Source organism: Sceloporus occidentalis, unplaced genomic scaffold, assembly GCF_023333645.1.
Source record: "Sceloporus occidentalis isolate IW3139 unplaced genomic scaffold, rSceOcc1.0.p SCAF_11, whole genome shotgun sequence".
NCBI lineage: Eukaryota > Metazoa > Chordata > Lepidosauria > Squamata > Phrynosomatidae > Sceloporus > Sceloporus occidentalis.
Genome location: NW_028316991.1, coordinates 5,775,655 through 5,790,075, shown reverse-complemented (window position 1 = coordinate 5,790,075; position 14,421 = coordinate 5,775,655). Strand labels below are relative to the sequence as shown.

The following is a 14,421-nucleotide window of genomic DNA, read 5'->3' as shown; positions in this document are numbered from 1 at the left end:
TGGTGCAAAAGGCGGCAGAAAAAGTAATGGGAACTACCCCACTGAGCTTGCACTCTACTTGCTACTTGCTCAATTATCCTGCGTGACTTATCAGAAGTACACGTTGCATGCGAATAACTCTTGCTTGTCTTGAAATTGGTTTATTTACCGGACGGCTGACTGCACGAGAGGCTTTACTTGTCTCTACCGGTACATAGCATGATTAGTGCGCATACTCAAACACACGAGTTCAGCAACGGTTTGTGCGCATGCGTAGAACTGTCTAATTAGCCCTCGCGTATCCGCTCGAGTGTTGTTGACGTATTGTGGGTCACGTGAGATGTGACACCGCCTTTGGAGGGAGGGGGAGGGTTCCCATCATGGCGTCAATGCAGGTGAGTGCTGCGCGAATATTCACCCCGGTGACCCAGGTCGTAGCTCTGTAACGACGGGAGATATAAAGCGAGGACCGGGGCTCTGCTGACATTAATCAGAAAAGTCCGCCTGTCCCCGCTTAGCATTTCCTGCCTCCTCCTCGGCGATCTCCGTGTTGTCACCTGTAATTGTGACCCCCTTCCGTCCTGCCGCGGAGTACTCGTCACTTTCACCATTCCTGGCCCCACACGTACCCTTACCCCGACACGCCTACCGTCCGAATCCTATTGCTAAGCAGCGCCTATCTGACCTCGCAGCTATCAGTCTTATCCGGTAAGACCGTGCAGGTGTCACCCGGCAGCGCACCCTGAGGCATTCCCTGACCCGGATGTCATTGTAAACTTTATGCTTAGAAGCGCGCCCCCCCCTGCCTCTTTACAGTCTTAATATTATATCACATGTTCTTCTCCATCTCCTGAGACCCTTTACACCCGGATCTCTGACATTATTCACAAAGAATCCCCCTTAAGGATGTAAATGTCCATCACACCCCTTCTCTCTATGTAGTCCTCTGCTTTACATTTTAGAACAATCTAGGGTGGTTACATGGTCTCATCTTCCTGCAGAAGTGGTCCTGTTACTGGATGTTTACCGCCTTATGGAAAAGTTACCCTGAATGTGAAACAAACCGTGTAATGCTTTGAACATGCCCCGCTGCACGTAGTAGGCAATCTAAAGTGAATCAAATATAACCATTTAGTTTTAATGCCCTGATTGTACGGTCATTGTGATCGTGGTAACTACCATAGTACTTTACTCTTCTCCGCTGTAACCGGGTGACAGCTGTTTGGCTTGTTTGATCAAAATAAAAGTGTCTTTGGTATGCTGGGGAGTGACTGGGCTGTGATAACATATGATGTAATACACCATTTATTACGTGACATACTTTGGATTAATGTGGCTGCAGCGGCGTCATTAATCTGGAATGTTGTCATAAACAAGAAGTAATTACACTGTTCATGTTGGTTGAGATCCGCAGCGCCCCCCCCCTTCTTTATAACTTACACGTTGACGTAAAGTTTGTGTGTGTATATATATATATAATGTGTATAAGTGAAGGCTGTGGATGTGATTGCGTAATCTCGTCTCCGATGTGTTACCAGGGCGTAGGCGTGAGATCATCGTAATGTAACGTGTAAAGGTAATTAAAGGGGTAGTCCCTCCTTGCACACACAGGACAGTAATATAGGTCATCACCGATGGGTGTTCTTCATCTGATACCCGCTCGGAGTTCCTCTTTAATGCGGGGATCCTTAAAGGGGATCGCTTACCGTTACGGCTTTAGCACAAAATCTCAACCATATAGGCTGTTCAGTTAAACGTATACGTTGTTTTAGGGCGGCACGGTGGGCATTCGTTTCCCAATTCCTTGTTGTCTTCTTCTCATGACCCCATCCTTGCATACTTGTTACCTTAAGTCCCCCTACAGTTGCTGTTATTTCCAGGTATCCCCTTAGATAAGCGAGTGTCGGTATGGCGGGGTTCAGTGTGTTTACACCGGGTGCCTGAACAAGTCCGCAACAACCACAAGGGAGGCGTGAATTAACGGGGAGGAATAATCAGATCCAGAGAACAGGAAGTCAAGATAGCTTGTCCCATAGTATACAAGCAAGGTGGTATATATACATTATATATAATCTTTGTGTATAGAGTCATGTTGATTGAGGGAGAAAGTCAGGTTCCGCATTGTTCTCTTATCGATGTTCCGGCCTCTCTTGCCAGGGAGACCTGCAGGGTTAAAAACTGGAATTCATGTCTATTTATATTTCTAAAGCCTGCAACTAAAAATGTTTTTGAGTTTGTTTTTGTGTGCATGCGGGCGATGACATTGGATTTAAAGTTACGTATACATTCCGAAACGATGCATGTTACATCTCTTGTTGGGTTTTTCGGGATTACTTGCTTCTGATCTCGTTTTCTATGATCAGCTGGTCCAACCAAAGCGCATTGAGCACTAAATGACCTGCGTGTGATGTTATGGAGGTCGGACGCGTCCATGCCGCCGCTCACGCTGCTTACATTATACATTCTAGACCTCCGGACGGTACGCCTTGGGTTGAATTGGGTTAAGCTTTGGGCATTATTCCCTAAACGCCTCTCGGCAGCTGTGCTTAGTGACGCGCCTGCGTTTCCGGGGATCTGATGAAACGTTTGCGTCGCGTGTCCTCGGTGGATTCCAGTTATGGATTCAGGAGATGTTCAGATGAACAATTGCAATTATTCAACGGAGAAAACGTGTTTATGCCAAAGAGAACGAAAGTAAATGAAGTTCGCTTCTGTCCGATTTAAAAATTCGGGTGTCGGAAACCTGAATGTAAATGAAGTATTTTTCAGTTGATGTTGACTTTTCATCCCTTTCTTTTTAGGTTTTATTTAAATTACTGGTTGCTAGAAGTCAGGAGGTTGGGACGTGTGGACGATGCATCAGTGTGTTTTCCTTTTTTAATTAATTTGTTGACAGTTTTCGCTTTTAACCCCTTAATGACAAAGCCTGTACATGTAGGGGCTCAAAATGCATTGTTTTCAATGGGTTTAGGGACCGCCCATTGTCCTTAAGGGATTAATAGTTCTCGGAAGTAAGTCTTTAGGGGTCTGCTGGGATATTGTGGTCTGGCTCAGAAGGCTTTGTCAGTAAAATACTGTTTTTTGGGCGTCACGGTTCTAAACCTACGTGGGAGAGTTGGATATCAGACGCTTTTGAAGGTCGAAGTCATAACATAATTGCTTCTACGTGAAATGGATGTTGGATTCTTATTCCTAAAGTTGGCTGCTATTGGTTTCCTAAATGCAGATGTTTTGGCGTATGAAAACACGGTGATTATGTATCATAGGCCCCGTCCTGCCCCCAGTTATTGTGTGTTATATGGTTATTGCACGTAGTTCTGTTATATAAATAGCTCTGAATGTTTAGCCAATATTCTTAAAGCACAGTCTCCCAGATTTCCCTATTTATGGTCACATATACCGCTGCATGTGAATGAATGAAGCCGCCCCGCGCACTTGAAACGGATTACTATTAAATGATCCCTGCAGTAGAGGACGTATGGCATGGGAGACGTGTAATAAGTACGCCATTAACCCTTTGTTTCCATGATTTCTTGCAGAAGCGGCTTCAGAAGGAACTGATGGCTTTGCAGAATGAACCCCCACCTGGCATGACTTTGAATGAGAAAAGCGTTCAGAATTCTATCACGCAGTAAGTAGAGGGAAGCACTTCAGCAGTTACCTTGTCTCGTGCGTTTCTATCTTTTTTCCATTAAAATCATTTATTGAAACTATGTATAAAGTTTGCTTTTTCCCCAGTTGGTGTAATTGTTTGGCGGTGGCTCCTTTAGGGAGCATTAACCCCTCTGACAGGGGTAGAAAACACATGGAATGAGTCCTTACAATGAAAATATTTGAACCAAATTCCAATATTTACTATGACTTCAGACTAGCGGGCGTATTGTGTATTTGTGTTTAATTACAAGGTAGAGCTGGTATGATGACTACAGTTTGACAATCATCTGTGTGAAGATGCAGATAATGGGTTTCATTCTGTAAAATAGTGGAATAGTCTATATATAAATATATATTTTTAAAAGTCTGTTCTATTTCTCAATCCGGGCCGGAATGTTAAATGAACAATTCACTGTCCTTTGTGCCTCTGAATGGTTTCTGAAAATAGACAGCTGAGCCATTTTTAGAACTCCTGGGATTATTCCGATGCCAGGACTGCACATCACATTTTCTTCCGGATGATGCCAGCATACATATAGTTTAAAGTTACTTTAATGCCACATGTAAAGGGTTAAGTTTGGTTGTGCTCCCCGCTCTGCTGAGCAGGCCATTGAGTGAATGCCCCTTTGTTATTCTTCTTTCCTTCCCATGTGTCTGGTAATAAATGGCAGTAATTCTATATTTGAATGGCATTTGATATGTCACTTAATGTTCTTTACAGCCTAAAGCCGCTTCTCTTGGGAAAGGACGCCGTACTGTCTCTGTTGAAACCCACTGAAATGTGGTTCTTTGATATAGTGGCAGCCCAACGAGTGCATAAATATGTATTACTGAAGCCCTAGAGTTTTTATCTTAGATTTGCATTTATATGGCCTGTTTGAGGTTTGCAGTATTTGTGTGATGTGTGTGTGTGCTGGCTATGCAAGTGCTTCTCTTACATTTTGTTCTTGAACACGTACAGTGTTGTAGCTCTTATGTATTTACCTCTTGGCACACTTCCATGCCGTGTTGTATCTCTTGTTTTATTCATATTAATGTATTTACCTGTTGGCACACTTCCATGCCGTGTTGTATCTCTTGTTTTATTCATATTAATGTATTTATCTGTTGGCACACTTCCATGTGAATTCAACACAGCATGGATGTATTTATCTGTTGGCACACTTCCATGCTGTGTCACACTGAAATATGCTGACGTCCGAAAGATATTTTATCCTCATTCTAAATTACCCTGCACACACCTTCTAATCAAGCAAGTCTGAATGTTTGTATATTATTGTTACCTATGACAATGTTTGTTGTCGAAAAGGTACATTTTAAAGGTGAACTCCAACCACCCCTATGTAAGTAATACTCGCCTACCCATGACTCTCTGGCACTCATAGCAACAGAGTTTGTCAGCCGTTCGAACCATCTAGTCTGTCCCTTTTTCTTGATAAAGAGACCTTTAATCAGTTGTTGATCTCGCGTTAGGTTCAGGACAGCTTCATGCCTGTCTCATGCATGCTTAAATTCTCTCACCGCATTAGCCTCTACCACTTCATCTTAGAAGCTGTTCCATTGATGCACCAACCTCTAAATCTCTTCCCTCACAACTTGGAAGCCTCTTTAAGCTCCAAACCCTGCAGCAATGTTGTCACATGTAATACGTTGGTATAGAAGCCTCGTGGCCAAAAACTCTTTAAATCTTGTATGGAAGATGCAAATGGTGGCAATACATGGCTTTACACAAGGGATGTGTGAAAGCATTGCTGGTCTGTGGTCGGGCTGGCAGAGGGGACACTAGATCGCTGTGAGGGTACAAGACGGGCAGGATACAGATGGGAAAACAAGGCCCTGCTTCTCCCGACACTGTCTAAGCACTAGTTACCCTGCGCACTACACACCTATCCCACCACCCCAAAAAACGGACTTATCCTTGAAATGTTTATTTTTGAAGCAGATATGCAGTAAGTGCTGCTTCGTATCGGCTTGTTGTGAATCAGTAAAGCATACGTATTATTAGGGCTGGACGTTTTGCTGAATAAGCTGGCTGTTCGCTATGCATTATGTGCACAATTTTGTCTGCCACATGCCCTCAGGACACGTCAGACTTCACGCTCGGAGACTTCTTACTGCCGTGCTAAGATTAGATTCCAAAATGGGTTTTACAAAGATTTGGTAAGGGATATTTCTCAAATAAGCTGTCTAAGCGGTCAGTAGAACTGACAGCCGGATCATATTCGGTTGTGTTTTAAACACTTTTAATAAAAAAATAATAAATAATTATCCTTTGTGTTCCAGTTCTCACATTGGTAGGTCTTATACTGATGGGTGGTCCAAATGCTACAGAAATGGTCACTTATTTAATACCTGTAATGAAGATGCCATGCAGTGAACCCCATTTATTTTCTTTCCCTTCCATAGTTAATTTGGTTCAACAGTTCACGGTCCTCTTGAGAACGTGACTGAAATGGAATATGCGAGGTTGTTGCAAGGCTTACAAATCCAGATGCTTTTATTATTATGACCTTCTAGGGATAATAATAAAGCCTGATCAGTTCATGAAAACGGCTCGGTTTATAGCTGGGTACGATCTGGCGCTTGTGAAATCTAATACGTGTCTTGTAAAGGGATCGCGTGGAGATATTTTTTATTTTAATAGCTTCACGTAGAGAGCAGGATTTGCGGTGTATGTTAGTGTATGTCTGTACGGTTATGTAGCAATTCCTATTTTTTATTTTAGTGTTACTGAATACGTAGCCCCCTCGTCTCAGTACATAGATCGTCGGATAGACCTCTCGCCTCTAAAGTGGAGTATTGCTTTAAGGGTGGCTTTGAAAGTAGCTGTTTTGTATGGTTTTTCATGTGCTCTTGGAGGAACGTATCTGCCCTAATCAATGTAGCCTGTGACCTAAAATTGTTGGTACGGAAAGTAGATATGGCCGTATAATTCCAAGATGTGATGGGATCTCTGGACCTAGGTGGGCGCCTTGCAATGTGTGATAAGCAAAAGAGCAGGAAAATGTACATAAATGTAGCTCCTGCTTTCCCAGTATAATTTATAGGCAGTAAATCCATCGTTCTCTACGGTTGCGTATGGCCTTTCCTAGCCGGACTCCGGACACCAAGGTGCGCTGCTAGCCTGAGCTGACCTCGGAAGCTGCGTACGCGGAGTATTTTAGAAACACAGGTTGGTTTGGCCAGTTGTCCAACAATAGGTGGCTTGCGTAAAGATATTTGAGCTCTAAAATATATGGCTGGCTCCCTGCACTGCACGTGACGCAGGCATGGAGTCACTTTAAGTCAGGAGAACTTTAAGGCCTCTGCTGGCTACCAGTAGTGAAACCAGGTAGTGTTCCTATGTAGACCATGCAGATGGTCACAGGCGTGACATAAAGCACCCCCGCCCTGTTGATGCGTACATTTTACACAATATAACACATAATCTAACTTAAAAGTAAGGAATAACCCGAATGAGAGATCATTTGATAAAATCAACCTTTAATGGGATTATCTGTCATTCCAAGACGTTTTTGTTTTGCGCAATATTCTAATGAGGTGCCAATGACATACAATGTATAATTAGTTACGGTAATTTAATGCTGTATGAAAGGTTCATCTTACTTGACAGTTTTATTATTTCTGTTGGGAAAGGGGACTATTTAACCATTTCATTGCTGGTGGACACATGGTGATAGTGCTCGGGTGTAAAGCTTATAGGCCGAGATTATGTTGGGTCCCCCCTTGAGTTTTGGGGAATGGTATAGGAGTAATGTTGATCCTGAAAAAGAGAGAAACTCTGATCATTACCCCCTCTCCTCGACTCATATTTCCATATCGCCATGGCCTTTCAGTTTGGGAAACATTGAAATAATGATATTTTTTGTTGAGAAAATAATTCACAGCAAAAACTAAAATGTGTACATTAAACTAGAATATGTAAAGTGCCATAAAGCACCGGCGTTAAGTCTCGCTCGTGCCTTTACCTGTGTCTCTTATATTTTAGGTGGATTGTAGATATGGAAGGAGCACCGGGAACCTTATACGAGGGGGAAAAATTTCAGCTTTTATTTAAGTTCAGCAGCCGTTATCCTTTTGATTCTCCTCAGGTAAATTTATCTCTATCTATACGAAGCATCTAAATAAAATGTGTCAATTAAAACAAAGGAAAACACGTTTAGAAACCATATTTGTTTGTATGACGTTTAGTGCAAGTTCAGCGTTGCTAAAATTATGTATTGGCCTTCCAGTTTAGTTTTGGAAGCAGGACTGGCCAAAGAATGTACGTACATTTACCTACCTTCCCATAGAAGTTAAAGGCCGTTGTGGCGTTGTTTCCTTACATTCTCCATGCTTTATGCAAATGGTGGGTAATGACGTGATATCCAGGTGCTCCAGCTCGGACGGTGCTGGGGTCCAAGGACAAGAGATCTTCCTATCCCTGCTACTGCGGCAGCTCATCGGACAACCTGCCACTGGACTGGTCCAGAGTCGGGGTCAGCTTGAACTCCATGTAGAACCTTCATAGACGGAGTCCTCTAGTTGGCCAATACGTTTCCTAATGATCAGCTGGGTTCTAGCAACCCTTAAAGTTATGACGACCTGCAGAGTCGCCCTAAACTTGCAAATTTCCGGATCTTGGATATTGAGCTGCATGTGACACGGGGGCTCCTGAAGTATAGAATCAAGCCATTGAGTTGTCTCCAGAAAGAGCTTTTTACTGTGTGTCACACTGATAATAAAATGTTTATAGTCTTAACATTGTACTGCTTTATAACATCCCAGGCCTGTTGATATTTCCCAGCATGCACCTGGCTGCTCCTCATTCTCCACCTGTAAGGAGGATAGAATAAAAGCGACCGGTTACCGATGGGAAAGTGTTCCTATTAGAATCAGTGGGTGCACTTTCTGCACGCGGAGTGTTTATTAGTCCCCCTGAAAAACGCAAGAACGCTTCTGCAAACGTATGGAGGGGAGTCTTATGAAGCCTTCAATGCTTTTACAAGGGGGGGAAAACATTTAATCTAAAGGTGACATTGCTGCCATATAAATGTGCATACGATGGCAGATGTCTCCCTTTAAAAAAAAATCTTAGTGATGTTACTATTCTTATATTAAGTGAGATCTAATGAGTCTGTGATCTCCAGCGTTCTATATGTTCTCATCACCGAACACTAATGAACCGCTAAGAACGCTGAAGTGGTATTTCTCTGAAAATGGTGTTCATCGCTGCAGGGTTTGCTGGATCTTTACAAATAAACATTTCTTCTTTTAATACTGTCTTAATACATAATATTTTTTTTCTGTTCCTTTCTAGGTTATGTTTACTGGTGACAATATCCCTGTCCATCCTCATGTTTATAGCAATGGTCATATCTGTTTATCTATATTAACAGAAGATTGGTCTCCAGCTCTGTCTGTGCAGTCTGTTTGTCTTAGCATCATCAGCATGCTTTCCAGCTGCAAAGAAAAGGTAAGAGCGGAAAACTTCCATATATTCCGACTGCAATTACTACACCAACTATTCATGCAGCGCTTCCTACAGAAGGTATATGTTCAAAGGGTCTGACAGAACTAGAAGTGACAGAGATTAGGGACAGAGGGTCCTGCTCACAGCTCATAACCTTCAGAGGACGGGGTGTCGAGAGACACGAGGTATAGAGAAAGTGTAAGTGTGAAATTGATGAATGTGGGAGTTTCATTTATGGCAGATAAGATTGTAAACTTCTGCAGGTTTTTATTTTTTCCCCCTAAATATTGAGTGGAAAGATGGAAGCTGGAGGTTAGGTGGAAGGGAGTTCCAGAGGGATTGGGAGGAAAGCTATAATCAAAGGGAAGAACATAAAGATGGAGTGGGGGAGCAGGAATGTATAGGGAGATGTACCATGGAGGGCTTTGTGTGTTAGGAGAAGGGTTTTAAATTAAGTTCTTGAGGAATTAGAGAGCCAGTGGAGGGCATCACAAAGCGAAAGTAGAGTGTCATATAAGGACAGTCCGTGTATTAAACATCCGTATGTTACACATGTAGTGTGTGTTTTCACACATACTTTACTGCAAAAAACAAAACAAAAAATGCATAAAACCACAAATTCAAGACACCTCATCATGCGATTCTACCTACTTTGTTAGTGGATTGTGTGTGTGTGTGTGTGTGTGCGCGCGCATGCATATGGTAGACATATACTGTTAACCTCCAAAGGCTGCTGTTACCACATTAGGCGTCTCATTAGAGCTGGGTATAAGTGGAATCTGTGGTTGCTGCTTTACATGGTATCTAGGATACTATTTGATGTTTATTGCAAAGTAGTTGAACAACATCTTTGTTATGAAAAAGGGAGAGAGAGAGAAAAAGCTGCCTAATGTAACTTGGTATTTTTCTGTAGATGGTTTACAGATCACGGAGAAGACTAATTACTTTGTATCTGCAGTCGCCATACCTGCAGACGTATGTGTTCTGTATAGTAAAATGTTAACGGTTACATTTTTCTAAATATAAATTCCACTATTTTAATCAGAGCTCATTTTATTTTCGTGGTTTAAATGCTTTTATATACTTAATGTCTTTTTTTTCTTTTGGATATTTGTAGAGAAGACCTCCAGATAATTCATTTTATGTAAGAACATGCAACAAAAATCCAAAGAAAACAAAATGGTGGTATCACGGTAAGTCTTGATTTTGGAGAACATGGCTGGCAAGCGGAACGAAGAGAAGCGTCTCGGCGCGGTTCATTCATGCATTGGGAAATAGTTCTTCTTGGAAATTGCGAATGATTCTGTGTCACTGTTGGTAACAAAGTAATTAGTATGGCCATGTTTTTCTTATCTAGATATTAGTAGTGCTAGTTTAGTGTTATGCGCCAATACTTGCCTGTGAGCCTGTGGGCTTTTCAGAAACGGGTGGATTCTCTGTACTGTCCCGGGAACTGACTACGCTCAACATGTGTCTGGCTTTAAGTGTGTATGAATGTATTATGTTTTTTTTAAAGGAAGGATGTGATCGCTATGATGTGGTCTGAAGCCCAGTGTAAGGGGTTGAGTTGTCACGTGCTACCATGGGTGTACGTGCTGTGTAGTTAAGTACACTGACTGCTTGAGTAGAGAAGTTGCATTTTGTAATTTTTATAACAGATTTCATTGTATTTGGGTCTATGCTTTTCACTCACAGACAGAGCTGAAGTGTTCTTTCTGGTCATACACAGTATATTGCTTCTAACTTTTTCTCTTTCTTCCTTTTATAAAGATGACACGTGTTGATGCCACGACTACGACCCCTTTAGAAGAAGCTAGTCCTACTGAGTAAACGAGCACTTTGATCCTTTGAACTTTAACCTATGACTAAAGGTGACTTAAACATGAAGACTACTTCCTATTTACTGCATTTCTACTAGCGTGCACCGCAGGCGCATGTTAATAGCTGCTTCAGCACATGCGGCCGACATACCTTATTAGTCATACTGGATTAATGCAGCTGTCAGGATGGAAGTCCATTTTCCTTTTTTTTTTTTTTTCTTTTCTTATGCTTTCCAAAATCTCAAAGGTCCTCATGTATTGTGCAATAACAATGATAAATGCATGACAGGGCCTAATGGATATGTTTACCAAATGCATCGGAATAAGGAAGAAGCCTTCCAGCTCTGATATTGGGATACTATGCGCCGTGATCACGACGTTCACAGTAGCTCCACATGCTTGACTTAAGGATGCAAAACAGGACACTTTGTATATTTATTGACTTGTTGCTTTTTATGTCTGATTGTGTAAGGCTGTTTTCTGGTGACGGCAATGGACATGTACAATATCTCATGCCAGCATGGGACTATAAATAAGAAGTTGTAAATAGCTATTGATCTAGAATAGAGCGCAGGAGAAATACTAGCGTTTAGGTGCGTCTGCCAGGGCTTTATCAGGAAGGGTGGTGATTCTAGTCTGCATTCTCGGTGTAGGTCCAGGAAAACGTGGTATCCAGCACCACCGTGGACTCTGATTCCCACTCCTGACCGAGCATAATGGGCATTGTAGTCCACAACAGCTCAAAATGCTAGAGGTTGCCTGTCCTGTCATAGTATCACATAATTATAGTTTTCTTTTCTTAAATAACTAGTTTCTAGTTTGTTTTTTGCTAGCCTTCAGCATGAGCCCCACAAGGCCTCTTTCATTTATCTTAAAGAAACAAATTTTTTTTGTCACTGTTAATTTTTTCAAGTTGCAAGTCATGTTTCAAAAATACAAATCTAATATTTAAAACATCTTGTTTGTTCAGGTTCCTCTAGTAACTGTAGGTCAACAATGACACGCATAAATACAGTATAAGTAAAATTATATTTTCTTAATACACAGTGCTCTTATCAATAGCAGCGTTCCCCGAAAAAGCCCCACATATTCATTGTTGATTGAAGACTTGTAACAACTGGTTTATTTTTAAAACACTGAAATTCAGCTGTCTGAAACTAAAAGCAGTGCTAATAAATATTTCTTTATTTTTTATGTTATTTATTACCATATTGTAGTTGACTCTATTATATAAAATATAAAGGATGGCATGGTCTTCACAAATCATTGTTTTTATGCTAGTATTTAGGGCTTAGGTGAATCAGATACCTTGTTCTCCTGAACTGCATTTTCCATGATTGTCATTCATAAAATGAGAATCACAGAAGATGTAGTTCAAAAACTCAGAGAACTAGCCCTATGCGGCCGTGGCTTGGGCTCCACAGGCTCATTTTTCTGAGCCCTAATTTTCGTCCCTTTATTATGAATTCTCTTTGCATCAGGCGTTAGGAAATAATTTAATTGCACCTACAAACTTCCGACGTAATCTGGACTGTAAGTCATACTACCCAAACCATCAGTGTGACTTCATAGTGTGCAAGCGTGATACCCCATTTATTACCTTTACTGTATTGGAGACAAACACAGTGAAATCAAATGTGGTTTGGTTATATTTAGGGCTATATTAAATACAAGTAGCAATGATAGAATTTAAAATTCCTGTTACTTTGCACTAACATACTGTTCTGCTATATAGCGAGAGATGTCTCCTGTCTGAGGCATTTCACTTGTAAAAATCTGATATTTTTATAAACGTGCTAAAACAACCTTCCGAACCCATAGCTACTTGGCTGGCAGCAGATGTGTGTGTGACTGAACACGTGCCCTGCGGCCGTGGGGTATACTCACTGCCACTCATCCCAAGCTCTGGCTCATGACTGTTATACTGTTATGGGGGGGATCCAACGAGACATCCAATGCGAATGAGCCAAAAATGCTCTCCCACCTGTTATATGAAGCCAAACAGTGGCGCAAAAATGAGACCATGGAGGGGAGATTCGCTGCAGCTCTGGAATTGCAGCTCCTGCTAGAGGTAAGTCTCTTTCTATATTAAGGTTGGTACTTTAATATGCTATCCGGTGGTTTTGAGGAATGTATATGTGGGTTTGTTCCATGTGAGTACTTGCCTACCAATGATTCCCTGCTATTAGTGAAGTTAAATTGTGCAACTTGGGGATCAGAACATGGCACAGATTGCATCAAATGTGCTACAGAATGCAATATAATTGCATAAATATGCTGCCAATGGCATGAAACGTCCTTATGTTTTAGCAAAATGCATCTGGATTTGTGACAATACTCTGGTTTCACATACAGTACTTTGAAAAATATTTGCCTGATTTCTTCTATATTTGGCTTACTTGTCACATTTAAATGTTTTAGAACATACAAGTAATTTTAATATAAGACAACGTGATAAAGCACCAAATGCAGCTTTCCAAGTATTTCTATTGATAGCATTTTATTTATTGATGTTAAGGGTTAATCAACATCTATATCACCCACATGTCCCCATAAACATAACTGTCAATGAGTCTTTTACATCGCTGCTGAAAAATACCTTATTTGCATGTGCCTACCCAGAATCCCTTGTGGTTGTGGAAGCACCATGAGATTTCTGAGGGAAAAACAAGCCTTCTGGCTTGTCTGGTGTCTGTAGATGAGTGTTTAATAATACTTCTAACATTGCTGCTGAGGCATTCTGGCCCACCCTTCTTGGCAGAATTGTTTTAATTCAGCAACATTGGAGGGTTTTTGAGTGTGAACTGCCTTTTTAAGGTCATGTCAGAGCATCTCAATCGGATTCAAGTCAGGACTTTGACTAAGCTAAAAACCTTAATTTTTCTTAAAAAACCTTAAAGTTTCTTTTAAAGCCATTCAGAGGTGGATTTACTTGCGCACTTCGGATCATCATCTTGCGCAATAACCCAACTGCGCTCAAGCTTTAGGTCACGAATTGATAGCCGGATATTCTCTGGATTTTCTGGTAGAGAGAAGAATTCATGGTTCTATTATGGCAAGTCACTCAGGTCCTGAAATGGCAAACCAGCCCCCGCCATCACTCTGCCACCACCGTGTTTGACTGTTGGTACGATCTTATTGTTGTATGACGTGTGCTTCATGCCAGATATTACACCACTTATGTCTTCCAAACAGTTTTGACTCCTTAGTCTACAGAATTTTATCCCGAATGTCTTGGGAGTCATCAAGATATTTTTGACAAATGTGAGATGAGCCTTTGCTGTGTTTTTCAGCAGTGGTTTTCACCTGCAGTCTGCCATGGATGCCATTTTTCTTACTTATTGTGGAATTGTGAACATTGACCTTAACAGAGGCAAAGAGGTCTGCAGTTCTTTACATGTTAGTCTGGTTTCTTTTGTGGATGTATAGATAGGCCTCCAACTCCTGGGAAGGTGTACCATTGTTCCAAGCTGTCTCCATTTGTAGATAAGGCTCTCTCTGTGCTTCACTGGATTC

At 41.5% G+C, this 14,421-nt stretch overlaps 1 protein-coding gene across 1 annotated transcript; it reads left to right on the top strand.

The window, feature by feature from the left end:
- The first annotated feature begins 359 nt into the window (after positions 1-359).
- On the top strand, positions 360-10,869 carry LOC149305479 (ubiquitin-conjugating enzyme E2 W). Its single transcript, XM_089477531.1, has 6 exons — positions 360-374; positions 3,519-3,610; positions 7,622-7,724; positions 8,933-9,088; positions 10,203-10,278; positions 10,856-10,869. The coding sequence occupies exons 1-6, from the start codon at positions 360-362 to the stop codon at positions 10,867-10,869; spliced, it is 456 nt and encodes a 151-aa protein (XP_089333657.1).
- Positions 10,870-14,421: the final 3,552 nt, after the last annotated feature.